This window comes from Pseudophryne corroboree, chromosome 5 (assembly GCF_028390025.1).
Source record: "Pseudophryne corroboree isolate aPseCor3 chromosome 5, aPseCor3.hap2, whole genome shotgun sequence".
In the NCBI taxonomy this organism is placed as follows: domain Eukaryota; kingdom Metazoa; phylum Chordata; class Amphibia; order Anura; family Myobatrachidae; genus Pseudophryne; species Pseudophryne corroboree.
In genome coordinates, this window is record NC_086448.1 from 653,519,837 (window position 1) to 653,545,919 (window position 26,083).

General features: G+C 48.3%; 1 protein-coding gene across 6 annotated transcripts in view; it reads left to right on the forward strand.

The window, feature by feature from the left end:
- The window catches only part of DTNA (dystrobrevin alpha), a 546,028-nt gene that overhangs the window by 384,436 nt on the left and 135,509 nt on the right, over positions 1-26,083 (forward strand). For all 6 annotated transcript variants that reach the window (XM_063923677.1, XM_063923676.1, XM_063923680.1 and 3 more), the window contains exon 10: positions 1,235-1,315. In XM_063923677.1, coding sequence (XP_063779747.1) covers positions 1,235-1,315 — 81 coding nt within the window. The remainder of the gene's footprint in view (positions 1-1,234; positions 1,316-26,083) is intronic.

Consider the following 26,083-nt stretch of genomic DNA (forward strand, 5'->3'; position numbering starts at 1 on the left):
ACCCTGGTATAGCATACAGTAGCATTAGTATAGCATTAGTGTAGCATTAGTATAACAGCAGCCCTAAGATGTGCTATTTGTTTTGTCTTAAAAAACCTTCAGTGGTAAATAAAGTCAGCATAGAAGATTCCTGTATTTTAGAAGAATTCCACCAGAAGTAACATAAAATGTTAAGCACTCCCTAAGCAAGCTAGTGTAACCGCAGTTTGAGTTCTTAAAAATATTTGAGACAAACTTAACATTCGCGATGTCCAACAGTAGAGTTCTACAGGTGAATTTGGAATGACAGCAGTTTGTCACCTTTGTGCCGGATGTAATGACATCCGAGTTGGCTGGAGGTGCGGGTTACCTGGCCAAACGCAGGGTTTTTTTTTGTTTTTTTAAAGCGGCAGTCATTTACAAGGCAAAACCAAGCCTTACAAGCAGGGGTGGCTGCTGCCCCTGGGCTTTGGTGCTGACCAGGACATATGAACATACATGTTAAGTTGTGTGTAACATATGTCCTGGCTTTCTTCCCCGGGAATCCATCACCACAGCAACTCACTGCTCAGCCTGTCAATTGTTATTTAGCCCTCCCCCAGACTCCCATTGCAGTCCAGGGTTGGGCTAAATGACGATTGACAGGCAGAGCAGTGAGTTCAGTGCTCCGCGGGCGGTGAATCCCTGGGGAAGGAAGCCAGGACATATGTTACATGTATGTTCACATGTATGTTAATTTGTCCTGGTCAGCTCCCTCCTGCACACTATGGACCGCACTGCAGCCCAGGGGCAGCAGCTGTTGCTGTTTATAAGGCATGGCTTTGCCTTGTAAATCATTGCCGCTTTAAAAAAAGTCAGAGTTCAGCCGGGAACCCAATCCTCCGGCAAACTCGGACATCCTTACATCCGGCCCCTGTTGTGTTGAGCGCTCAGATTGGTCTGACCCAGACATTCACACAGTGCTCTGAACACAGAAAAGTTCCAGTCTGCTGGAGCACTTTATTTCCAAAGTTGTCTCTTGCCGCCACCAGCAGGACAATTGTGCAGGGGTTTGAGTATCTGAAGAAATGATAAGTTCTAGAATGGTTGCTGAATTGCTGCTAGTGTTCAGTTTATTTTCTTCTCGCAGAATTGATGGTTTTCTGTTATAGAATAGTTCTGTATGTGAGTTTATGACATAATTATGTTGGATTATTATTGCCTGCAGTATAAGTGTAAATTCCTGTAGGTCTAAAGATTTTCGTTTATCTCTCAGGCCTCCCAGACCAGTTACCAGCATGAACGACACAGTATTCTCTCACTCTGTTCCCTCAGGAAGTCCTTTCACAAACAAAATGTACGTATCAAGTCTTGTGTTCTAAATGTCTATACATACATATTCATTCCCTGCTTAATACACTGCTGGGTGCTGATTTGTGTCAAAATTGTATCTGTTCTGTGAATTTTAAGCTTAGACTTTGGGGAAAAATATATATGCAAGCTTCAGGATTGTTATTATGCAGAAAGTAATGGAACAACACTTGGTTTAATACATTTATTCTCAGGTGTAGCATCAATTGATTCACAATGAATGATAACGGTATTTTCTGCCTTTATAAGCTGTGTAAAGTGCTAAGGTACACCCAATGCCAGCAGTTGGCATAATTGCCTATGGCAACATGCAGAGATCATTAATGAAAAAGAAAATTCAGAAGTAATTTTGTTTAAGTAAACTACTGTTTTATCAGCTTATGAAATGGAAATCCGATACTAACACTTAATATACTACGTGTATTTTCAATGTCACGTCTTCAAAGTTTGCTATATACTGTTTTGTTTTTTTTCTTAGTTGGATAAAATAATTGTTTTCTTTCCATGTTGTAACCATTGTTTGATATAGATTTTCAGTGCTTTATTCATTTAGATTATTGTATACTCTGTGGTTTCCCATGTGCTCTGGTATATTGCAGTTACATAATGTTATGATGAACTTGTGTTGTTACTTGAAGAATCTGTAACCCAACCACAAATAAGTGAATAATACAGAGGCTCATTCAGATGCGGTTGTTGTTGCTGCTGCCGCTGCTCTCTTTTGCCGTACGCAGTTGCGCTTCTATGCTAATATGGGCAGAAGCTAACCCGAGCATAGGGACGCCCACTGCTGTCGCATCATTTCTGTCCAACAGCGTATAATTGCTGGTACATTGGTGCCATCATCACAAATCAGAACATGTCGCAGAGTCTCAATGTCTGAGGCTGAGCTGCTCTCTCAGGACACTGAGGGCTCTCCAGTAGCAAGCAAGATCGCAACTGCTAATTTATGCACAGCCTGAAAACGCCGTCTGAACGACCATGACACGTCTGCTTTTGGCTGACCACTCCCCGTTGCCATTCTCAAACGCTGTCTACCTGTCACTCACTCTGCATCTGATTCCTTGTTGCAACCACTATGGTAAATCAATCACTGTGCGTGCACCAATGTGCGTACAATGGGCCTAATTCAATCCTGCATTTTTCACACATCTACGATCAAAATTTTTGAAATGTGGGGGGACGCCCAGCACAGGGTAAGTCCGCCCTGCAATAGCTGCGAAGGCAGACTGCTACCCATCATGTTTTTGGCCGCCGCGACCCCAGCAACGGGTCCGGACATGCCTCCGTTGTCCAGATCATGCCACCGCAGCGCCGTCCCAATGCCACGACCGCCCCGTGGCCACATCTGTCTGTCAATCAGGCAGAGACGATTGCACAAGTGAGGTGCTGTCGCATCTCACTGTGTGCGCACGCGCAGTGCAGCTTCTGCGCGTGCGCACACTGCAATGGCCTTCAGCCTGCATACCCTGCCGCTGCAGCGACCAGGTCTGAATTAGACCCAATAGCCGCTTTGCAACCGCACCTGAATGAGCCTCACTGTGTTTAGCGTTAAATCAATTTTTTGCTCACAAATCTCGCATAACAGTTTCATTGGTTTAATAGCTAACTTAATGGCTCAAATCTGCCTTACTGCACAAGTTGTATTGGGTTCCCTAATTCATCTGACTTGTATCTATACACCCCCTACATTTTCCTGTTCAATTCATTATAACAGAAGTACAGGAAAGGTTCTTTGGTAAAGTTGAAAATGGATCTACTGGGGGCCCCAAGCTTCAGTGGCCCCTGCTGACATGCTTAATATTGGAAACGGGAAATGTCTAGGTCTCTGTTAACCAACCCCTATTATTGGTGAGTCCCTTTTGATGTGCATGTCACTCACCAGTCAGGTTTCTGGGTAAGGCTTCTGGGGTGTACTACATTATACCGACGCTCAGGATCCCGGCGCAGGGATTCCACAGCTGGAATGCCGGCAGCGGGGCGAGCGCAAAAGAGCCCCTTGCAGGCGCGCTACGCACACCATGCTATTTATTCTCCCTCCAGGGGTGTCGTGGACGGTATCCGGTCTCTAAGTCGACCACACTTAGGTTGACATGGGTTCTAGGTCAACATGACAAAAGGTCGACATGAGTTTTAAAAAAAATCCTTTCATTTTTTGAACTTTTTCATACTTTACGATCCACGTGTACTACATTTGGGAATGGTAACCTGTGCTGAGTGCAGCGGTAGCGGAGCGAGGGGACACTGTGCAGTAAGTGGGGTTCCTGGTCAGTGTACGGAGAAAACGACACTAAAAAAAGTGAAAAAACTTATGTCGAACTTCTGTCACGTCGGCCTAGAGTCCCTGTCAACCTTGAAACCATGTCAACCTACTTACTGTCGACCTAGACACTCTCGACCTACGTGTGGTTGACCTTACATACCACACCCGTCGTGGACACCCCAAGAGGGAGAATAGTTATCTGTATGCCGGCTGGCAGGATCCCGGCGCCAGTATCGAATGCCTCCCGGGCTTCTGATACATTGAATGTCACTGTAGGATATAGTTCCAGAACATAACATTGTAGTGCACATTGCATGGTTTTCTTGCAGTTTTAAGACATGTTGCTCTTAATTATAACAGCTTGCTTTTTAATTGTTTACATACAGTATGGTAGAGTATTAATCATGCATATATGAACAGTTCAAGAATCCATCCTACAAAGCTCATGTGACACCAACTTGTGACTTAACTGCAGGCTCCATTGTTATGCTCACTCAGGTTACCTGACCGCGTAAGTGTAACTAGCCCTGTGACTGATGAACATTCTCTGATACAGCTGTATGTATGTCAGCTGCAGAACATGCCACGGTCAGTATGAGACTACTAAACCACTAACTTGGCTAGTAGTTGTGTAGGATGTCCACTAAACCATTACTTTGTGTTCCCTTAGATGCTTCTAGGCAAGACTGGGACAGCAGCAGCCTCTGTGTTGTCACAATAGATTAGACTGCATGCTCTGTCGTCCATAACCTAGTTGATATTTTTCCTTTTGGAATTTTTTTCTTTTGGAATGAAAAAAATGGTTATCTTGTTAGTTTTGTATTCATTCCGTCCTAAAAATATTGGCAATTACTGTACCTTGTTTAAAAATATGAATTAAATAAAAAAAGTTGAGCAATTGTGCAGCAGATAGACTCTTGAATTAATTTTAGGTTTTATTGAGTATATGTTAAGCAAAATATTAAATCTAGTGTAGCCGGGACTATATGCTGCTTTCAGCAATGCAAACATACAATTATGTTAGTTATTTAAGAAATGCATATTTTAATATTAACAAGTTACATATTTAAGACTGTATGTCTGAGTGCTTTTGTTTCATGCTATAATATGGAACATTGCACTACTTACTGTACTTAGGAATACAAGGTTTCCTGCAGAACAAGTATACATTTTATATTTAAAGAATATATCTTATACCTGTGTGTTTGTGTGCAAATATGTGTTTCCTATTGTATTCTTGTGTGTAGCTATATACAGATTTGGCTAGGGGGTATTTTTTGATAGCATTTATAAGCATGTTCGTGTGTACACTATTGATATCCGTTATTGTATTGTGTAATAATTGAAAATTATATAAATATTTTAAAATAGGTCTTTACAATACATAGTGTATATATACAGATAGTACTGTATTTATTTAGACACATGATGGAGAAAGTAATGAGGGGTAAAGCTCAGGGGTAGAGGATTGGGCATCCTCTTATCCCACAACTGCACCTTTCACGTCATCCCACCTGATCCCTCCCTTCTTTCTCCCCCTTCAAGGTCCATTTTATCCATCTCTTCCACCCCATTCATCTCCGTGCCCTAGGCTCCTCCTCCCAATTTCTCAAGAACTTCGCTGCCAGTCTTCCCCACTTCCTCTCCGCTGACCTCCCTTCTATCATCCTTGGCGACTTTAACATGCCTATTGATGTCACTAATACTACACCCATCAATTTTTGCCTTTCCTCCTCCTTTGACCTTCCACCCCCACCCATGTTCTCGGCCACTCTCTTGACCTTGTATTTACCCATTTGTGTGCTCATTCTGACCTCTCCAACTCTCCCTTCCTCCTCTCTGACTGCCACCTATGCTCCTTCATTCTCTCACCTTCTCCACTCCTTCCTTTAAACAAAGCTACCATCACCAAGCTCAGTCTTGAGGCTCTCGACCCCACTGTCCTGTTCTCCTCACTAGATAATCAACTAAACAAACAATAGAAGAAGTTGACGAAGCGCTAATCAATTGCGATTTCTGTGCAGCTGTCAAAAAACAGGGGGTCACTCAACCCTGTATATAGAAAATCTAAAAAAAAAAAAAAAAAAGCAACAAAATTGCAGCGCACAGAAAAAGCATAAATCAATAAATAAGAAGGTTATTTGGTTAAAACATTTTATTATAACCTTAGAACGAGTGTGTAAACTTTAAAACACATCACCATCTAATAAAATTGTCTGCACTAAACAATCCAACAAATTTATGCTGTAATCTACAGCCACACACATATTAAAATGCAGGAAAAAGCTCTATTTATATATCTAATGCTACCTTGTAGCTAATCTTCAAAAATGTATCAACAATGTTGCATTCATGGAGCTACTGCCAGTATTTCATACAAATCAATTAAACTACATTCAGGTGTAAATAAATGGGTTAATGGACTTCCTTCTGGTGAAATTCTTGACAACCAAAGAGTTAAATTATTAAGAACACTCAATTCCTGTATTTGAAAGTCCAATATCCACAATTGTACAATTGTATATAGTCAGCTGGCCAGCTATTTTATATATCACTGATGCAGTTGTAAGCTGTAAATAATGCACACGTCCTCCCCGGCTGCTGGTGCCGTACCTTTTCAGGGGGACAAAGATACCCACTTTCCACATGTTGCGTGTCAAACCCCCCTTCTCCCCGACTGCTGAGTGCTTGAACCTTACGTGGCAGTCTTTTCTGGGAGACTGAGGTACAATGATCCAAACGTGGAGTGGTTTCCCGGGGGTGGTATTCATGTGACCGGCGGTCTGCTGACCGACACTCACATGACCTCCTCCACCATCCCGCCGGCTCAGTATCCCGATGGTCGGCATGCCGACCAACAGGGACTATTTCTACTCGTGGGTGTCCGCGACACCCATAGAGTGGGAATAGAACCCGTGGCGACCGCAGGTCGCCACCGAGCCCGCAGTGTGGCGAGCGCAGCGAGCCCGCAAGGGGCTTGCTGCACTCGCCCCTCCCCGTCGGGATCCCGGCGTCGGTATGCTGCCGGGATCCCGGCGTCGGTAAGCTGACCGGCGGTCAGGAGACTGCCGGTCAGCCATACTACACCCGTTTCCCGGTGCAGACTTACAAGTACAGTCTCGTTAGGTGGTGAACGTCTCGGATAGAACTTCCTGCATTTTAATATATGTGTGGCTGTAGATTACAGCATAAATTTGTTGGATTGTTTAGTGCAGACAATTTTATTAGATGGTGATGTGTTTTAAAGTTTACACACTCGTTCTAAGGTTATAATAAATTGTTTTAACCAAATAAAAACCTACTTATTTATTGATTAATGCTTTTTCTGTGCACTGCAATTTTGTTGCTTTTCACTAGATAATCTCCTGTCTCCTCTATCCACCATGGCCTGCCCCAACCAGATGGCCTCCTTCTACAACATTACTCTTTCCCCTGCACTCTGTTCCGTTGCCCCATCTCCTCTGTCCTACGCCATTACAAAACCCAACCCTGGACTCCAAACTGACCCAGTTCCTGCAAAAAATGCTTGCATACCACTGAGCACTTCTGGATAAAATTTTGCTCTCTGGTGGACTTCCTCAACTTCCAGTTCGTTCCTCTCTTCCTTCAGCTCTGCTCTCTCTCTTGCCAAGCAATCCTTCCAGTCACTCATATTCTCTCAGTTCCCAAGCCCCTGCCGCCTCTTTAGTCATTTTAACACTCTCCTGCGCGCCCCCCTCCCCGTCGCTTCAATCCTCCTTCACTGCAACCAACTTTGCCTACTTTTCCAAAATTGAGGCAATCCATCAAGAAATCTCCTCCCATCTCCCCACTGCAGCCCCCCTCCCCACATCATCCTTATCTCCTGGCCACCCACCTTGTGCTCCTGCCACCTCAACACAGGTGATGAAGTCCACTCCCTTATCTTGTCCTCTCCCCCCGTCCACCTGCCGCCTGGACCCCATCCCTTCACGCCTTCTTCGCTCCCTCACCGCTACTTCCTGCTTTCACCTTGCTCACTTCTTCAACTTATCTCTCTTCACCTGTATCTTTCCCTCATCATTCAAACTTGCTCTTGTCTTACCTATTCTCAAAAAAAAACAACCTTGACCCATCTTCACCCGCTGGCTGCCTCTCCGCCATCTGCTCGTGGATGTCTGAACAGTCTCTGGAGCTCAACATGGACAAAACCAAACTCATCGTCTCCACCCCCCAATCTCTCCATAACTATTGACAATACCTTCAACTCCTGTGTACCCCAACTCCGCTGATTGGGTGTCTCCCTTGACTACACCCTCTCTTCACGCCACTCTTTTGCCCCTTCTTTGCTCAGTTACCACTTGGTGTTGTCCCTCTTGCAATATGTATATGCTGCTTAAAGCAATGGAATGACCAATGAGCGGGAAAAGTTCATGCTAGCCTGAACTTACATTTGTTCAGTATTTTCTCACTCTACAAGTAAGGAGTGTACATAGGGTACTGTGGTGTATAACCTCAAGCCAGGCTTGGCAGAGTCAGAGCTTCAACAGGAGGTGTCGTTTGGTGTCTGAATGTGGCGTGGAGCTTGAGATTGGGTGTACATGGTGTTGTTTTACAGCTTTGATACTTTGCTTTAATGTCGTACCAAACATTTTGGTGAGTGTACTGTATATCAAGACTTGAAGTCAGAGAGTTACCAGTTCAAAGTTAATACGTTTACTTAATCACTTACAGTATGTATTGTAATACAATTTGCACACTGTAAGCAATCTTAGAAAGATGTGTGACACCAGAGCGGTATGGGAGGTAACTCGCTTGGGGCTGACATATTTTTTTTTAATACAGTACAGTATAGTCAGTATTTCTCATACGTCCTAGAGGATGCTGGGGTCACATCAAGAACCATGGGGTATAGACGGGATCCACAGGAGACATGTGCACTTTAAGACTTTCAAAGGGGTGTGAACTGGCTACTCCCTCTATGCCCCTCCTCCAGACTCCAGTTTAGAATCTGTGCCCAGGCAGACTGGATGCACACTGAGGAGCTCTACTGAGTTTCTCTGATAAGACTTTGTTAGGTTTTTTATTTTCAGGGAGCACTGCTGGCAACAGTCTCCCTGCTTCGTGGGACTTAGGGGAGAGTAGTCAGACCTACTTCTGTGAGTTTAAAGGCTCTGCTTCTTTGGCTACAGGACACCATTTGCTCCTGAGGGTCTGATCGCTAGGTACGCCTAGATGCTCATTCCCAGAGCCTGCCGTCACCCCCCTTGCAGAGCCAGAAATCCGAAGACAGGTGAGTAGAAGAAGATCAGAAGACTTCAGTGATGGCTTTGAGGTACCGCACAGCGGCCGCGCTGCGCGCCATGCTCCCACACTCAGAGGCACTACAGGGTGCAGAGCGCGGGGGGGGGGGGGGCGCCCTGGGCAGCATTTTAACCTCAAAATAACTGACTGGCAAGAGCGGACATAGTGCCAGGGCACTGTCCGGACCCCGCCAGTATAAAAAAGTTTTAAAAAAGAGCAGGTCTGAAGCGCGCCATTACGGGGGCGGGGCTTAGCCCTCACAGCACACAGCCCGGCGCCATTTTCTCTACACAGGCTGCAGAGACGCTGGTCCTTCCTCACACTGCTGTACAAGTAACAGGGTGCAAAACGGGGGGGGGGGGGGGCACAGTGATTTTGGTGCATTGTATGTAATTTATAAAAGCGCTGCAGGTCTGGGACATTTTCTGTAGTGTTCAGACCGGGTTTGGGCGCTGGGGTGTGAACTGGCAATATCTCCCTCTGTGTCTTTCTGACAGGCTTTACTGTGGGTCTGTCCCCTATAGGCCCAGTGTATCTGCGTGTGGTGGATGCACGTGTGTCTGCATGTTTGAGGCAGAGTGCTCTTCCCAGGAGGAGACTATGGCCCTCATTCCGAGTTGTTCGCTCGCTAGCTGCTTTTCACAGCAGTGCACACGCTAAGCCGCCGCCTACTGGGAGTGAATCTTGCGAATAGAAATTTCTAAGCAGTTTCTGAGTAGCTCGACACTTACTCTGCCACTGCGATCAGTTCAGTCAGTTTCGTTCCTGGTTTGACATCACAAACACACCCAGCGTTCGCCCAGACACTCCCCCGTTTCTCCAGCCACTGCCGCGTTTTTCCCAGAAACGGCAGCGTTTTTTCACACACTCCCATAAAACGGCCAGTTTCCGCCCAGAAACACCCACTTCCTGTCAATCACACAACGATCACCAGAACGAAGAAAAAACCTCGTAATGCCGTGAGTAAAATACCAAACTTCTTAGCAAATTTACTTGGCGCAGTCGCAGTGCGAACATTGCGCATGCGCAGTTTGCGGAAAATCGCTGCGATGCGATGAAAAAGAACGAGCGAACAACTCGGAATGAGGGCCTATGTTAGGGACACAAACGGCTGTGGGAGTGACCCTATCGGCACCGCCGACACCTGATTGGGTGAATGTTTTGAGTGCTTTGAATGCAAATGTGGCTCTGATAAATAAAAGATTGGATAAATCTGAGTCACAGAACCAGGCTTGGAAGAAATCCATAGAGGATGTGTTGTTTCAAGTCCAGACCCTCTCGGGGTCACAAAAACGTTCATTTGCCCAGCTGACAGACACGGATACAGACACGGACACTGACTCAAGTGTCGACTATAGTGATGCCAGATTAGATCCAAAACTGGCAAAGAGCATTCAGTACATGATTGTGGCTATAAAAGATGTATTACATATCACTGAGGACCCTACTGTTCCTGATACTAGGGTCTGTATGTATAAAGGAAAGAAACCTGTGGTAACGTTTCCTCCCTCTCATGAACTGAACACGCTTTGTGAAAAGGTTTGGGAAAGTCCTGACAAAAAGTTTCAGATTCCCAAAAGGATTGTAGTGGCGTATCCGTTTCCCTCTGGGGATAGGGGAAAATGGGAGTCACCCCCCATTGTGGACAAAGCTCTGTCACGGCTGTCCAAAAAGGTAGCTCTTCTGTCCCTGACACGGCAGCCCTAAAGGATCCTGCGGATCGTAGGCAGGAAAATACATTGAAATCCATTTATGTCACCACAGGTACGCCACTCAGATCAGCCATTGCGTCTGCGTGGGTGAGTAGTGCTATCGAAAAATGGGCAGATAACTTGTCATCTGAAATGGATACCCTAGATAGGGATAGCATTCTTTTGACACTAGGTCATATCAGGGACGCTGCAGTCTACCTAAAGGAAGCTGCGAGAGATATTGGCCTCTTGTGTTCACGGGCCAATGCCATGGCGGTCTCAGCTAGGAGAGCATTGTGGATTCATCAATGGAATGCAGATGCTGACTCTAAGAAAGCTATGGAGTCTTTACCGTATAAGGGTGCTGTGTTGTTTGGTGACGGCCTCGCTGATTTGGTATCTACGGCTACCGCAGGTAAGTCATTATTTTTACCTTATGTGCCTGCACCACAAAAGAAAGCACACCACTATCAGATGCAGTCCTTTCGGCCCAATAAATACAGAAGGGGCCGAGGGTCTTCCTTCCTTGCTACGAGAGGAAAGGGAAAAGGTAAACGATCACCGGCCATGGCCGGTTCCCAGGAGCAGAAGTCCTCCCCGGCTTCTGCCAAGTCCACCGCATGATGCTGGGGCTCCTCTGCGGGAGTTCGCACCGGTGGGGGCACGTCTCAGGCTCTTCAGTCAGTTCTGGGCTCGTTCGGCCCTGGACCCATGGGTTTTAGAAATAGTGTCCCAAGGGTACAAAGTGGAGTTTCAAGACGTCCCCCCCCGATTTTTCAAATCAGCCTTACCAGCTTCTCTTCCAGACAGGAAGGTGGTATGCGCCGCAATACAAAAATTGTGTCACAATCAAGTTATTGTCAGGGTTCCCCCGTCACAACAGGGAGAAGGCTTTTATTCGAGCCTGTTCGTGGTCCCGAAGCCTGACGGCTCAGTCAGACCAATCCTGAACCTCAAATCCCTCAATTTCTACCTAAAAAAATTCAAATTCAAGATGGAATCTCTCCGGGCAGTGATCTCCAGTCTGGAGGAGGGGGATTTTATGGTGTCGATAGACATAAAGGATGCCTACTTGCATGTTCCAATTTATCCCCCATATCAGGCTTACCTGAGGTTTGCAGTTCGGGATTGTCATTACCAATTTCAGACGTTGCCGTTTGGTCTGTCCACAGCTCCGAGGGTTTTCACCAAAGTAGTGGCCGAAATGATGGTTCTCCTACGCAAGCAAGGAGTCACGATTATCCCATACTTGGACGACCTCCTGATAAAGGCGAGATCCAGGGACCAATTGATGCAGAACATTACACTCTCCCTGACAATTCTGCAGCAACATGGTTGGCTCCTAAACTTGCCAAAATCACAGTTGATTCCGACGAGACGGCTGTCGTTTTTGGGAATGATTGGACACAGAATTACATAGAGTTTTTCTTCCAGTGGAAAGGGTTTTGGAAATTCAGAACCTGGTCAAACAAATGCTGAAACCAACAAGAGTATCGATCCATCAATGCACTTGGTTGCTGGGGAAGATGGTGGCGGCCTACGAGGCCATTCAGTTTGGCAGATTCCATGCCAGAGTGTTTCAGTGGGACCTGTTGGACAAGTGGTCCGGGTCCCATCTGCACATGCACCGAAGGATAACCTTGTCTTCCAAGACCAGAATCTCACTCCTGTGGTGGCTGCACAGCTCTCACCTCCTAGAGGGAAGCAGGTTTGGGATCCAGGACTGGATCTTAGTGACCACGGATGCGAGTCTTCGAGGCTGGGGAGCAGTCACGCAGGGGGAAAGCTTCCAGGGAAGATGGTCAAGCCAGGAAATGTGTCTACACATAAACGTTCTGGAATTAAGGGCCATTCACAACGGCCTTGTCACGTCTGAGGATTCTTGTGGATCCGGATTTGGGGAAGATGATTCTGGTGCACTTGGATCCCTGAGTAACAAACGAGCGGGACGGATGAAGGTCTTGCGCATTTATTACTTGAAATAGTTTAACAGAGTTCGCCAAAGACAGTTGAATAGAGATGCTACTGTAGGTTAGCGGGTGGCTGAGGATACCGGAACCGTGACCCAGTACTTAAGGAAAAATTCTGAGGGCTGGTTACTGCGGCATCCAGAACAGGTAGCTGGGTAGGACACGGGAACAGAGTCGGCAGTCTGCGTAAGGCTATATCAGGAGGCTTGGGTAATTTGCTGTAACAAGAACCTGACACTGGAGATGCCGCGGGAGCACAGAGAACTAGCTTCACAGATACTGTGAAAGACGTTGCACTGGCAATTTCCCTCCTCCAGGCCTTCCTGTCTTATAGCAGCTGCTCAGAGGGAAGTGATAAATTGGTGAAGTGTGGGCAAGACAGGCTTTTTGCCCACATCCAAGATGGCCACCGGGAATACAGCCCAGCCTGTTCAAAGAAACCCTGGCTCCACAGCAGCACTGCTAACCCCTGCCGGAGGAACATGCTGCCAATCTGCTGAGCTGCCAACCAGTACCCCTGCCTGTCCTCCCAGCACACCCTTCCCGACACCAGCAGCCCGCACCTCCGCCAGCTGGACCTCTCCAAAGGGACCGGACAGGTAAGAGCCGGCTCCTCTGCACAGTCTCCTGACGGACAATTACAGGCCTTCTGCAAGCGGAACATCTTCTTCGCAATCGGCCCGCCTTGATTCAGTCGGACAACATAACAGCAGTAGCGTACATAAACCGCCAGGGCGGAACAAAGAGCAGAGCGGCGATGGCAGAGGCCACAAAGGTGCTCCGTTGGGCAGAAAGGTATACAAGCGCTCTGTCAGCGATCTTCATTCCAGGAGTGGACAACTGGGAAGCAGACTTCCTCAGCAGACACGATCTCCATCCAGGAGAGTGGGGTCTTCATCAAGAGGTCTTTGCAGAAGTGACAATTCTTTGGGGAATTCCTCAAATAGACATGATGGCGTCTCGCCTCAACAAGAAACTTCAGAGATATTGTTCCAGGTCGAGAGACCCTCAAGCAATAGCAGTGGACGCTCTGGTGATACCGTGGGTGTTTCAGTCGGTGTACATGTTTCCTCCGCTTCCACTCATTCCAAAAGTGATAAAGATTATAAGAAGAACAAAGGTTCAAGCGATCCTCATTGTTCCAGACTGGCCAAGAAGGGCTTGGTATCCAGATCTGCAGGAATTACTCATAGGAGATCCCTGGCCTCTTCCTCTGAGGGAGGATCTGTTACAGCAGGGGCCGTGCGTGTTCCAAGACTTACCGCGACTTAGTTTGACGGCTTGGAGGTTGAACGCCGGATCCTAGCCCGAAAGGGTATTCCCAAGGAAGTCATCCCCACTCTTATTCAGGCCAGGAAAGGAGTAACGTCTACACATTACCACCGTGTTTGGAGAAAATTCGTGTCTTGGTGTGAATCCAAGAAGGATCCTACGGAAGAATTTCAGTTAGGACGTTTTCTCCATTTTCTACAAGCCGGTGTGGATGCGGGCCTAAAGTTGGGCTCAATTAAAGTTCAAATTTCAGCTTTATCGTTTTTTTTCCAAAAACAATTGGCCTCCCTACCAGAAGTTCAGACCTTCGTGAAAGGCGTGTTGCACATCCAACCTCCCTTTGTGCCCCCTGTGGCACCATGGGATCTTAACGTGGTGTTGCAGTTCCTTCAATCTCATTGGTTTGAACCTTTACAGAAGGTAGAGTTGAAATTCCTTACTTGGAAAGTGGTCATGCTGTTGGCCTTGGCATCTGCAAGGCGGGTGTCTGAATTGGCGGCCTTGTCTCACGAGCCCTTATTTGATCTTCCATGAAGATAGAGCAGAGTTGAGAACTCATCAGCAGTTTCTGCCAAAAGTGGTTTTGTCGTTCCACTTGAACCAACCTATTGTGGTGCCAGTGGCTACTGACGCCTTGCAGGAATCGAAGTTTCTCGATGTAGTAAGAGCTTTGAAAATTTATGTCGCCGAACGGCTCAGTTTAGGAAAAGAGAGGCTCTCTTTGTCCTGTATGCTCACCAAAAAATTGGGGCTCCTGCTTCCAAGCAGACTATTGCGCGCTGGATCTGTCATACAATTCAGCAGGCTCATTCCACGGCTGGATTGCCGTTACCGAAATCGGTGAAGGCCCATTTTACCAGAAAGGTGGGCTTGTCCTGGGCGGCTGCCCGGGGGGTCTCGGCATTACAACTTTGCCGAGCGGCTACCTGGTCGGGTTCAAACACCTTTGCGAAGTTCTATAAGTTTGATACCCTGGCTAGTGAGGACCTCATGTTTGGTCAATCGGTGCTGCAGAGTCATCCGCACTTTCCCGCCCGTTCTAGAGCTTTGGTATAACCCCATGGTTCTTGATGCGACCCCAGCATCCTCTAGGACGTATGAGAAAATAGGATTTTATTACCTACCGGTAAATCCTTTTCTCTTAGTCCGTAGAGGATGCTGGGCGCCCGTCCCAGTGCGTACTGTATCTGCATTTATTAGTTGTGGTTACACACATGTTGTTACGTTTATAGTCAGCCTGTTGCTGATAATGTTCATGCCATTGACTTGCGTTGTGTTAAATGCCACGTTGTACGGCGTGCTTGAGGTGTGAGCTGGTATGTATCTCACCTTAGTTTAACAATAAATCCTTTTCCTCTAAATGTCTGTCTCCCTGGGCACAGTTCCTATAACTGGAGTCTGGAGGCGGGGCATAGAGGGAGGAGCCAGTTCACACCCCTTTGAAAGTCTTAAAGTGCCCATGTCTCCTGTGGGTCCCCTCTATACCCCATGGTTCTTGATGTGACCCCAGCATCCTCTACGGACTAAGAGAAAAGGATTTACCGGTAGGTATTAAAATCCTATTTTTTTCTCTCTTACGTCCTAGAGGAAACTGGGGTCTACATAGTACCATGGGGTATAGACGGGTCCACGAGGAGCCATTGGCACTTTAAGAGTTTGAGAGTGTGGGCTGGCTCCTCCCTCTATGCCCCTCCTACCAGACTCAGTTTAGAAAATGTGAATGGAGGAGCCGGTCACAGCTAGGGGAGCTCTTTAGGAGTTTATCTAGTTTTATTATTTTCTTAGAGTTTAGACACAGGGAGGCTGCTGGCAACAGCCTCCCTGCTTCGTGGGACTTAGGGGAGGGAGTAGTGTCTGCCCTGTGGGGTTCGAGCCACTATCTCCGCTGACACTGAGCTCCTGAGGGTGATGATCGTTAGCCGCCCCAGGCGATCGTTCACTCCCGCAGCACTGTCGCCACCCCTAACAGAGCCAGAAGATTCCGGTGGCGAGTGAGTCACCGGCCCCCCATAGCAAGCGGGGAGCCGGTGTGAAGATGGCAGCAACTGGGTGGGAGCGCAGTATTAATTGCGCTCCGGAGGCTCAGCAGTACATAGTGCGGCGCTGTGAGGGGCGCCCTGAGCCAGCGCCTATACCCTACACTGGTCACCAAGGCTGTCAGGGACCTCGGTTACTCTGCCTCTGCACCATTCCTCAGGCCAGTATAAAGATGTGAAGAGCGGGAAGCAGCGCCATGTTGAGGGGGCGGAGCTTCTCAGAGCAGACCCAGCAGAGTTCAGCCCCAGATCCTGCACAGAGACGCTGACAGGGAGAACTGTCCCTCCAAGCAACTCCAGCTATCCTGTGCGGTACCCGGGGGTTGTAGAAGGGGGGGGGGGGGTAGGCGGTGAATTTGCTGTGTAGTCTATGAAGGTACACAGTCAGCGCGAGGTAGTTATATTATAACTGCCTAGGGAAGCGCTGTTTGTGTGATGGCTCCAAGCTCTGTGGTATACTTGGGGGGAAACTGTGTCTGACATTTTTCTGTGTGTGTGGAGGTGTTTGCTGTCTCACATAGTCATGTCTAGGGACTCTGGGGGTCATTCTGACCCGATCACACGCTGCAGTTTATCACAGCAGTGCGATCGGGTCAGAACTGCGCCGGCGCATGCCAGACGGCCTAAGGCTGTCGGGCCGCTACGATTGCCTCTGCCTGATTGAGTGGGGGGGGGGGGCGGAACGGCGGCGTTTGGCCGCCGTTTCGTGGGCCCGGTCCAGCCAACGCAGGTGTGGCCGGACCGAACGGGGGGCGGACCGCAGTGGCTGCGTGACGTCACACGCAGCCGCTGCAGGCCGGGGAGCGATTAGTAGCTCCCGGCCAGCACACTAATGCTCTGCTGGTCGGGAGCTACTCTTGAAGTGCAAAGGCATCACCGCTGTGCGATGCTTTTGCACTTCTGCGGGGGGGGGGGGGATGGGGCGGCACTGACATACGGGGCGGTATAGCCCTGTGCTGGGATTCCCCCCGCATGTCAGTGTGAATGATCGTAACTGTGCTAAATTTAGCCCAGCTACGATCATCTCTGAATGACCCCCTCTATGTCTTATGCTGCAGAGGACATTTCCTCTCAGGAGAAATCCATTCCATGTATACAGGAATGTAATGCCTTGTCTCAGATCCCTGTTGCTGAGCCTGAGTGGTTAACCTCTATTAAGGGAATAATCTCTCAGATCTCTACTAGGGTAGCTCATACGGAGACTGAAACTCAGGTTTTAAAGAAGTCTATGGCAGTTTGGTCAGGTTCTGTTCCTGTTCCTTCAAAATCCCCTAGCATATACCCACAGAAACGTGCACTTGCCCAGATTATGCAAGATGACACGGATACCTACTCTGACACGACAGACGGTGATGGGGATGTGCTGAGGGGGGCGGCATCCCTTGCAAAGGGGGTGCAGCTTAAGATTGAGGCCATTAGAGTGTTATATATTACTAGTGTTATATATTACTGACACAACACCTGAGCAGGTTGAGGAGGCTTACTTCACAGACAATAAGAAAGCCTCACTAACCTTCCCTGCGTCTAAAGAATTGAACACTTTATTTGAAAAATCCTGGGAAAACCCGGAGAAAAAAAATCCAGATTCCCAAAAGGATTCTGGTTTCGTTTCTTTTTCCTGAGGAAGATAGAAAAAAATGAGAAAACCCACCCATAGTTGACGCATCTGTTTCCAGATTGTCGAAAAAGGTGGTTTTACCTGTCCCTGGATCTACCACGTTAAAAGATTCGGCTGATCATAAGATTGACACTACGCTCAAATCCATGTACACTGCTTCAGGGGTAGCGCTGAGGCCTACTATTGCCTGCTCATGGATTTCTAAAGCTATAGTAAAGTGGTCAGGCACATTACTAGAGGATTTGGATTCAATGGATAGAAGTGACATTTAATTATTTTACATAACATACAGGATTCTGCAAGGTTCATGGTGGAATCTATGAAGGACCTAGGTACGCTGACTGCAAGGATATCATCCATGTCTGTCTCAGCTCGCAGGGGACTCTGGCTACGCCAGTGGTCCGCAGATGCGGAATCCAGGAGAAGTGTGGAGAACCTACCCTACACAGGTCAGGCTCTATTTGGGGTAGCATTGGATGCGTGGATTTCCACGGCAACCGCGGGTAAGTCACCTTTTCTTCCCTCAGCTACACCTTCTACGAAGAAACCCTTTTCTTCATCTGCATTGCAGTCCTTTCGGACCGCTAAGACAAAAAAGTCCAAGCTTCCTACCACCTTTTTTAGAGGTGGGAGGGCAAAATCCAAAAAGTCTGCATCCGCAGGCTCCCAGGACCAGAAACCTGCTTCTGGTACCTCAAAATCCTCAGCATGACGGTGGACCACTCAGCCTGGGGAACGGGCTGGTGGGGGCGAGACTCAGACGTTTCAGCCACGTCTGGGTGGCGTCCGGCCTGGATCCCTGGGTACAGGATATTGTGTCCCAGGGGTACAGACTGGAGTTTCAAGAAACCCCACCTCACCGATTCTTCAAATCAGGCTTGCCAACTTTACTGTCAGACAGAACTGTCCTACAGGAAGCTATCCAAAAATTGGAAAAGGCAGAGGTCATTGTTCCAGTTCCACCTCATATGCACAACGTAGGTTACTATTCAAACCTTTTTGGGGTACCAAAACCGGATGGTTCGGTCAGACCAATTTTGAACTTGAAATCGCTAAACCTTTATCTAAGGGAGTTCAAATTCAAGATGGAGTCTCTGAGAGCGGTGATTTCAGGTCTGGAGGAGGGGGAGTTTCTGGTATTCCTAGATATCAAGGATGCGTATCTCCACATTCTGATTTGGCCTCTGCACCAGGCTTTATCTCAGATTTGCACTGTAAGACAGTCTCTTTCGGTTTCAGGCACTGCCATTCGGTCTCTCCACGGCACCGAGGGTGTTCACCAAGGTGATGGCAGAGATGATGGTTCTCCGCCACAGACAGGGAGTGAACATAATTCCATACCTGGATGATTTGTTGATAAAGGCGTCGTCCAGGGAGAAGCTGTTAAAGTCCATTGCTCTCACGACTCATCTGCTCAGGGTTCATGGTTGGATCCTGAACCTGCCAAAGTCACATTTGGAGCCGACAAGGAGATTGTCTTTCCTGGGGATGATCCTTGACATGGAAGTGCAGAGGGTGTTTCTGCCAGAGGAGAAAGCGTTGGTTCTACAAACAATGGTCCGGGATGTCCTGAAGCCATCCCGGGTTTTGGTTCATCAGTGCATTCGCCTTCTGGGGAAGATGGTGGCCTCCTACAAGGCTCTACAATATGGAAGATTTCATGCTCGATCCTTCCAACTGGATCTCCTAGACAAGTGGTCGGGTTCTCATCTACATATGCGCCTGAGGATACGGCTGTCGCCGAAAGCAAGGATTTCGTTCCTCTGGTGGCTACACCTTCTGGAGGGCGGCAGGTTCGGGATTCAGGACTGGATCCTTCTGACCACGGATGCCAGTCTCCGAGGCTGGGGCGCAGTCACTCAAGGGGAAACCTTCCAAGGAAGGTGGTCAAGTCTGGAATCCAGTCTTCCAATAAACATTCTGGAAATAAGAGCCGTATACAACGGTCTTCTCCAAGTGACTCACCTTCTGCGAGATCAACCCCTTCAACTGTAGTCAGACAATGTAACGACAGTGGCCTACATAAACCGACAAGGCGGAACAAAGAGCAGGGCTGCAATGTCAGAGGTAACAAGAATCATCCTCTGGGCAGAAAAGCACGGGGTAGCACTGTCAGAAATTTTCAGTCTGGGAGTGGACAACTGGGAAGCGGACTTCCTCAGCAGACACGATCTCCAACCAGGAGAGTGGGGCCTCCATCCGGAGGTGTTCACGGAGGTGACAAATCTTTGGGGAGTTCCTCAAATAGACATGATGGCCTCCCGTCTCAACAAAAAACTTTGGAGGTATTGCTCAAGGTCAAGAAACCCATAAGCAGTGGCGGTGGATGCCCTGGTAACTCTGTGGGTGTTCCAGTTGGTGTACGTGTTTCCTCCACTTCCACTAATTCCAAGGGTTCTAAAGCTCATAAGGAGAACAAGAGTTCAAGCAATCCTCATTGCTCCGGACTGGCCAAGAAGGGCTTGGTACGCAGATCTTCTGGATCTACTGCTGGAAGAGCCGAGGCCTCTTCCTCTTCGGGAGAACCTGCTACAGCAGGGGCCGTTTGCTTATCAAAACTTACCGCGGCTACGTTTGACGGTATGGAGGTTGAACGCCACATCTTAGCTCGGTGGGGCATTCCGAACAAAGTTATTCCTACCCTGATACAGGCTAGGAAAGGAGTAACGTCTAAACATTACCATCGCATTTGGAAAAAGTATGTATCTTGGCTTGAGTCCAAGAAGTTTCCTACGGTCGAGTTTCAACTGGGACGGTTTCTCCTCTTCCTGCAAGCAGGTGTGGATATGGGCCTGCGGTTGGGATCTGTAAAGGTCCAGATTTCGGTTCTATCCATTTTCTTCCAGAAACAATTGGCTTCCCTTCCTGAGGTTCAGACTTTCTTGAAAGGGGTTCTGCACATCCAGCCTCCCTTTGTGCCGCCTACGGCGTCCTGGGATCTTAACGTGGTGTTACAGTTCCTCCAATCGGATTGGTTTGAACCTCTACCGGATGTTGAGGTTAAATTTCTCACGTGGAAGGCTGTCACTTTGTTGGTTTTAGCTTCTGCCTGACGTGTGTCGGAGTTGGGGGCTTTGTCTTGTAAGAGCCCCTACTTGATCTTCCACGAAGATAGTGCTGAGCTCCAGACACATCAGCAGTTCCTTCCGAAGGTTGTGTCGGCATTTCATATCAACCAACCTATTGTGGTGCTAGTTGCTAATAACTCCTCAATTTCATCAAAGTCCTTGGATGTTGTAAGGGCTCTGAAAATCTATGTGAAGAGGATTGCTCGTCACAGAAAATTGGACTCTCTGTTTGTCCTGTGTTATCCCAAGAACATTGGGTGTCCTGCTTCTAAGCAGACGATTTCTCGCTGGATCAGGTTCACTATCCAGCATGCATATTCTACGGCAGGCTTGCCGTGTCCAACATCTTTTAAGACCCACTCTACTCGTAAAGTGGGGTCTTCCTGGGCGGCTACCCAGGGTGTCTCGGCTTTGCAGCTTTGCCGAGCAGCTACTTGGTCTGGGTCGAACACGTTTGCTAAGTTCTACAGGTTCGATACTTTAGCCTCTGAGGACCTGAAGCCTGTGTTATATGCGACACTTGTATATCTGTGTCATAGAATCTGTAAACAAAGAACAACAGAACTTGGCATTGAAAAAAGCTACGGACTCTGCAACACGGCACTTCGTATGCAGATTCAGAGAATCAGTCTCACACAGATGTATAGGTGTCATACATCAAATTAATCAGCACATTCTCCCGGTGTGTCCTAATCACATTGCCTTGCGACGAAGATGCATTTATGGCAAAAAAGACACCCAGCGCTAGCAGATTCTCACAGGACCTGGCTCTCCGAGAGTAGCTGTTTGGTGCAACTGCAGCAGTGATGTACAGTATGAGGACAAGCTGTATGTCTGTTATTACCCAGTTTTGTTTTATTACTGTTTGTTCCCAATTGCAAAGTGTAACACAATATGCTGGGCTATATAAGTAACTGTTAATAAATAAATAAATAAAAGCACAGTAATTGCTAAACTGCCTATATCTCTTCACATAAGAAAAAATGTTAAAGTTCATATAGTATAACACATACTGAAAATTGAATAATTCAGAATTGAACTGATTTCAGTTTGTGTGTTCAGATGCCAAAAAAATGCTACCTGAGTTTTGAACGGCATGATGCTGCAGTGATTCGCTTGTGACTTGAATTATATTTACATCACCTTAAAAAGTTGGCCCATGCCTATTTGCTAATACAGCCAGCTGCTTTAAAAGAGAATATATTGTATCCCTAATAATAATGTCAGACTGATCTGGTGAAATTTGTTTAAAATGTAGCATAAATTCAGTGACTCTTCTTGGTGGCGACACTGGTCATTCATGCTGACACCATGCCATATTTGAAAAAAAAATTCAAACTACCTAACATTAATTACTTCTCTCCAAAGACGTGAATCTAATGGCTCTGGATGCATTTTTGTTTGCAATAGTTTCCAAACAGCAACCACCAGAACTGTGGTGAATGGGTGTGAGACCCATTTCCTGCCGCAGCATATTTAAAATGTCACTGGTGTTTCAAATACCCCGGACCAAAATCCTTCTTGTGCCTGGTGTATATCTAGCTAGGTTGTTTGTAAGTTTCACAGTCTGTATCTGTACTCTGTGCGCGTTTCACTTTTCCCTCCAGAATGAGAAGACAAATGTGTAGGTGTTCAAGGGGAAAGCACAGATTGTCCGTATTGTTTGTTAATGCAGCAATTTGCATATTTATGGTTTAAAATAATAAACTTTCTGTTAGACAACATCTGCTAAATACAATTTTCTGCTAACGCAGCATGTCTGTTTAAAAGTGTGATTTGGGTTTCTATGGCATGCTTGCTTTGTCAGGTCACCGGTCTTACTAATATAGAAACAATCAAATTCTTCCAAATTATTCTAAATAACAAAAAATAAAGGGGGGAGGGGGTGTCTAACAACATCTGTATCCAGGGGTTTATCTACCCATTGGCCAGGATGGCACTCGCCAGGGGTGCCAGCCAGGGAGGGGGCGCCGCCCAGCAGTGCCAACCTCAAGCCAATGGGTGGAATCACTTAGTAGTGGCATCACCTGGGCTGGAGGATCTCACAGTAGGCAGGAAAAGGCGCCGGTGTTCGGCAACGCAATGCACTAGTGAAGAACGTGAAAGTAAACTACAGTTCCAGCAGCCCTTGCTGTGAGCTGTAGTTTACTTTAACTTTCTTCATGAAGTGTGGTACAGTGCTGAAGTGTGGTGTTCCTGCCTACTGTGCAATCCTCCAGCCCAGGCGGTGCCCAGCTCATCACACTAGGTACTGCAACATATTAATTGATATGTGCTTTGAGGGGGAGGACTATATGCAGGGAGGGGAAAGGACTATATGCAGGGAGGGAGAGCACTATATGCAGGGAGGGTAAAGGACTATATGCAGGGAGGGGGGAGACTGTGTTGGGAGGGGGGAGACTATGTACTGGGAGGGGAGAGGACTATATGCAGGGGGGAGACTATGTGCTGGGAGGAGGGAGACTATATACTGGGAGGGGAGAGGACTAGATGCTGGGAGGGGAGAGGACTATATGCAGGGAGGGGAGAGGACTATATGCAGGAGGGGGGAGACTCTGTGCTGGGAGGGGAGAATACTATATGCAGGGAGGGGGAAGACTCTGTGCCAGGAGGGGAGAGGACTATGGTGGTAATTCCAAGTTGATCGCAGCAGGAATTTAGTTAGCAATTGGGCAAAACCATGTGCACTGCAGGGGAGGCAGATTTAACATGTGCAGAGAGAGTTAGATTTGGGTGGGGTGTGTTCAATCTGCAATCTAATTTGCAGTGTAAAAATAAAGCAGCCAGTATTTACTCTGCACAGAAATAAAATAACCCACCCAAATCTAACTCTCTCTGCACATGTTAAATCTGCCTCCCCTGCAATGCACATGGTTTTGCCCAATTGCTAACTAAATTCCTGCTGCAATCAACTTGGAATTACCCCCTATATGCAGGGAGGGGGAGACTATGTACTGGGAGGGGAGAGGACTATATGCAGGGGGGAAGACTATGTGCTGGGAGGGGAGGGGACTATATGCAGGGGGGAAGACTTATGTGCTGGGAGGGGAGAGGACTATATGCAGGGGGGAAGACTATGTGCTGGGAGGGGAGAGGACTATATGCAGGGAGGGGGGAGACTATGTACTGGGAGGGGAGAGGACTATATGCAGGGAGGGGGGAGACTCTGTGCCAGGAGGGGAGAGGGGTGTAGTATGGCTGACCGGCGGTCTCCTGACCGCCGGTCAGCTTACCGACGCCGGGATCCCGGCAGCATACCGACGCCGGGATCCTGGCGGGGAGGGACGAGTGCAGCAAGCCCCTTGCGGGCTCGCTGCGCTCGCCACGCTGCGGGCTCGGTGGCGACCTGCGGTCGCCACGGGTTCTATTCCCACTCTGTGGGTGTCGTGGACACCTACGAGTGGAAATAGTCCCTGTTGGTCGGCATGCCGACCATCGGGAAAGTGAGCCGTCGGGCTCGTGGAGGAGGTCATGTGACTGTCGGTCAGCTGACCAGCGGTCACATGAATATCACCCGGGGAGAGGACTATATGCAGGGAGGGGGGAGACTTTGTACTGGGAGGGGAGGGGACTATATGCAGGGGGGAAGACTTATGTGCCAGGAGGGGAGAGGACTATATGCAGGGAGGGGGGAGACTTATGTACTGGGAGGGGAGAGTACTATATGCAGGGAAGGGGGAGACTGTGCTGGGAGGGGAGAAGACTATATGCAGGGAGGGGGAGACTATGTACTGGGAGGGGAGAGGACTATATGCAGGGAGGGGGGAGACTGTGCTGGGAGGGAAGAAGACTATATGCAGGGAGGGGGGAGACTGTGCTGGGAGGGAAGAAGACTATATGCAGGGAGGGGGGAGACTGTGCTGGGAGGGGAGAGGACTATATGCAGTGAGGGGAGAGGACTATATGAGGGAGTGGGGGAGACCATGGCTATGTGCTGGGAGGGGGGCGACCATGGCTATGTGCTGGGAGGGGGGCGACCATGGCTATGTGCTGGGAGGGGGGAGACCATGGCTATGTGCTGGGAGGGGGATGGAGATAACGGCTATGTGCTGGGAGGAGGAGGGGAACTACGGCTATGTGCTGGGAGTGGGATGGAGACTACGGCTATTTGCTGGGAGTGGGATGGGGACTACTTCTATGTGCTGGGAGGAGGAGGGGGTCTACGTCTATGTGCTGGGAGCGGGATGGAGACTACGACTATGTGCTGGGAGCGGGATGGAGACTACGACTATGTGCTGGGAGCGGGATGGGGACTACTTCTATGTGCTGGGAGGGGGTGGGGACTATGGCTATGTGCTGGGGACAGGAGGTTATCTACCCATTAGCCAGGATGGCACTCAACAGGTGCACTGGCCGAGGAGGCGGTGTTGCCTGGTGGTGCCACCCTTGGCAAGGGTGTGGAATCACTTAATAGTGGCAGTGCCTGGGCTGGTGGTTCGCACAGCAGCCAAGAGCTGGCGTCGGTGTTCGGTACCACAATGCACTATAGTGAAGAAACTCAAAATAAACTACTAGACTGCTATTCTTAATATATCACTACATCACCACTACTAGTTAGTGCGCAGAGATACCTTTTCACTGCCATTAATATTTGATTATACCCCCTGACTGCTGGTGGCATCGCTGGGCAGTGCCCCTCCTTGCCCGCGCCAGGCACTGCTGATTTCTCCACAGTGTGACAAGGATTACTGTGTGGGCATGATGTGTAAGGGGTACTACTGTGTAATGTAATTTGAATTGGGAGTACTATTGTGTGGTCATGCCCCTTTCCCACAAGATCATGCCCCTTTTTTGCACATGCACCTTCCCTGTTCTAAACTTTGGGGGGGAGGGGGGGGGCAGAACCCTTACTTTGCCAGGGGCGCCCGGTCCACTAGATACACCTCTGTCTGTATCTGACTCACAAGCTCCTTGTGTAGATTGAGTGCTGCCACCAAAGAACAAGAGAGTGAAAGGCTGCTGTTTATCTGTATGGTGCACCAACTGATATCAGAAATAGTGTAACTTAATACCTTTTATTGATTTGCATTAAGATACCCATGCAGCTAGCTGTAAGGCAGCAAAATATTATATGCGCAGTTGTGGCAAAGGTAAAAACATTTTGAATTAAAATGTATTATCAGTGCAGAGGCCCACTTTGCCCAACTATTACTTTAAAGCAGCATAATGCTTTATAAGCGGAGGAGGGTTGGAACAAATCAATTTGGATATAGGTTTGCTTTGTACATTAATCAGCAGACTATGGGCCTAATTCAGACTGGATCGCGGCAGCGATCGCAGTCTGAAGCCCTTTGCTGAGTGTGCACGCACACCCCGGGAGCCCAGTGAGATGCTAACAGCATCTCAGGGCTGCGATCGCCTCTGCCTGATTGACAGGCAGAGGTGGGAGGGGGTGTGCCAGCGGCGTTAGAGCGCCAATGGCGGGGCGCGGTCCGGGCAATGGAGGTGTGTCCGGACCGTTGCACGCAGCCGCTGCGACCCAGAACGTGGAGGGTAGCCACCTGCCAGCGCAGCTAGGCTGCACAGGCAGAGCGCTACTCACCGAGTGCAAAAGCATCGCCGCTGTGCAATGCT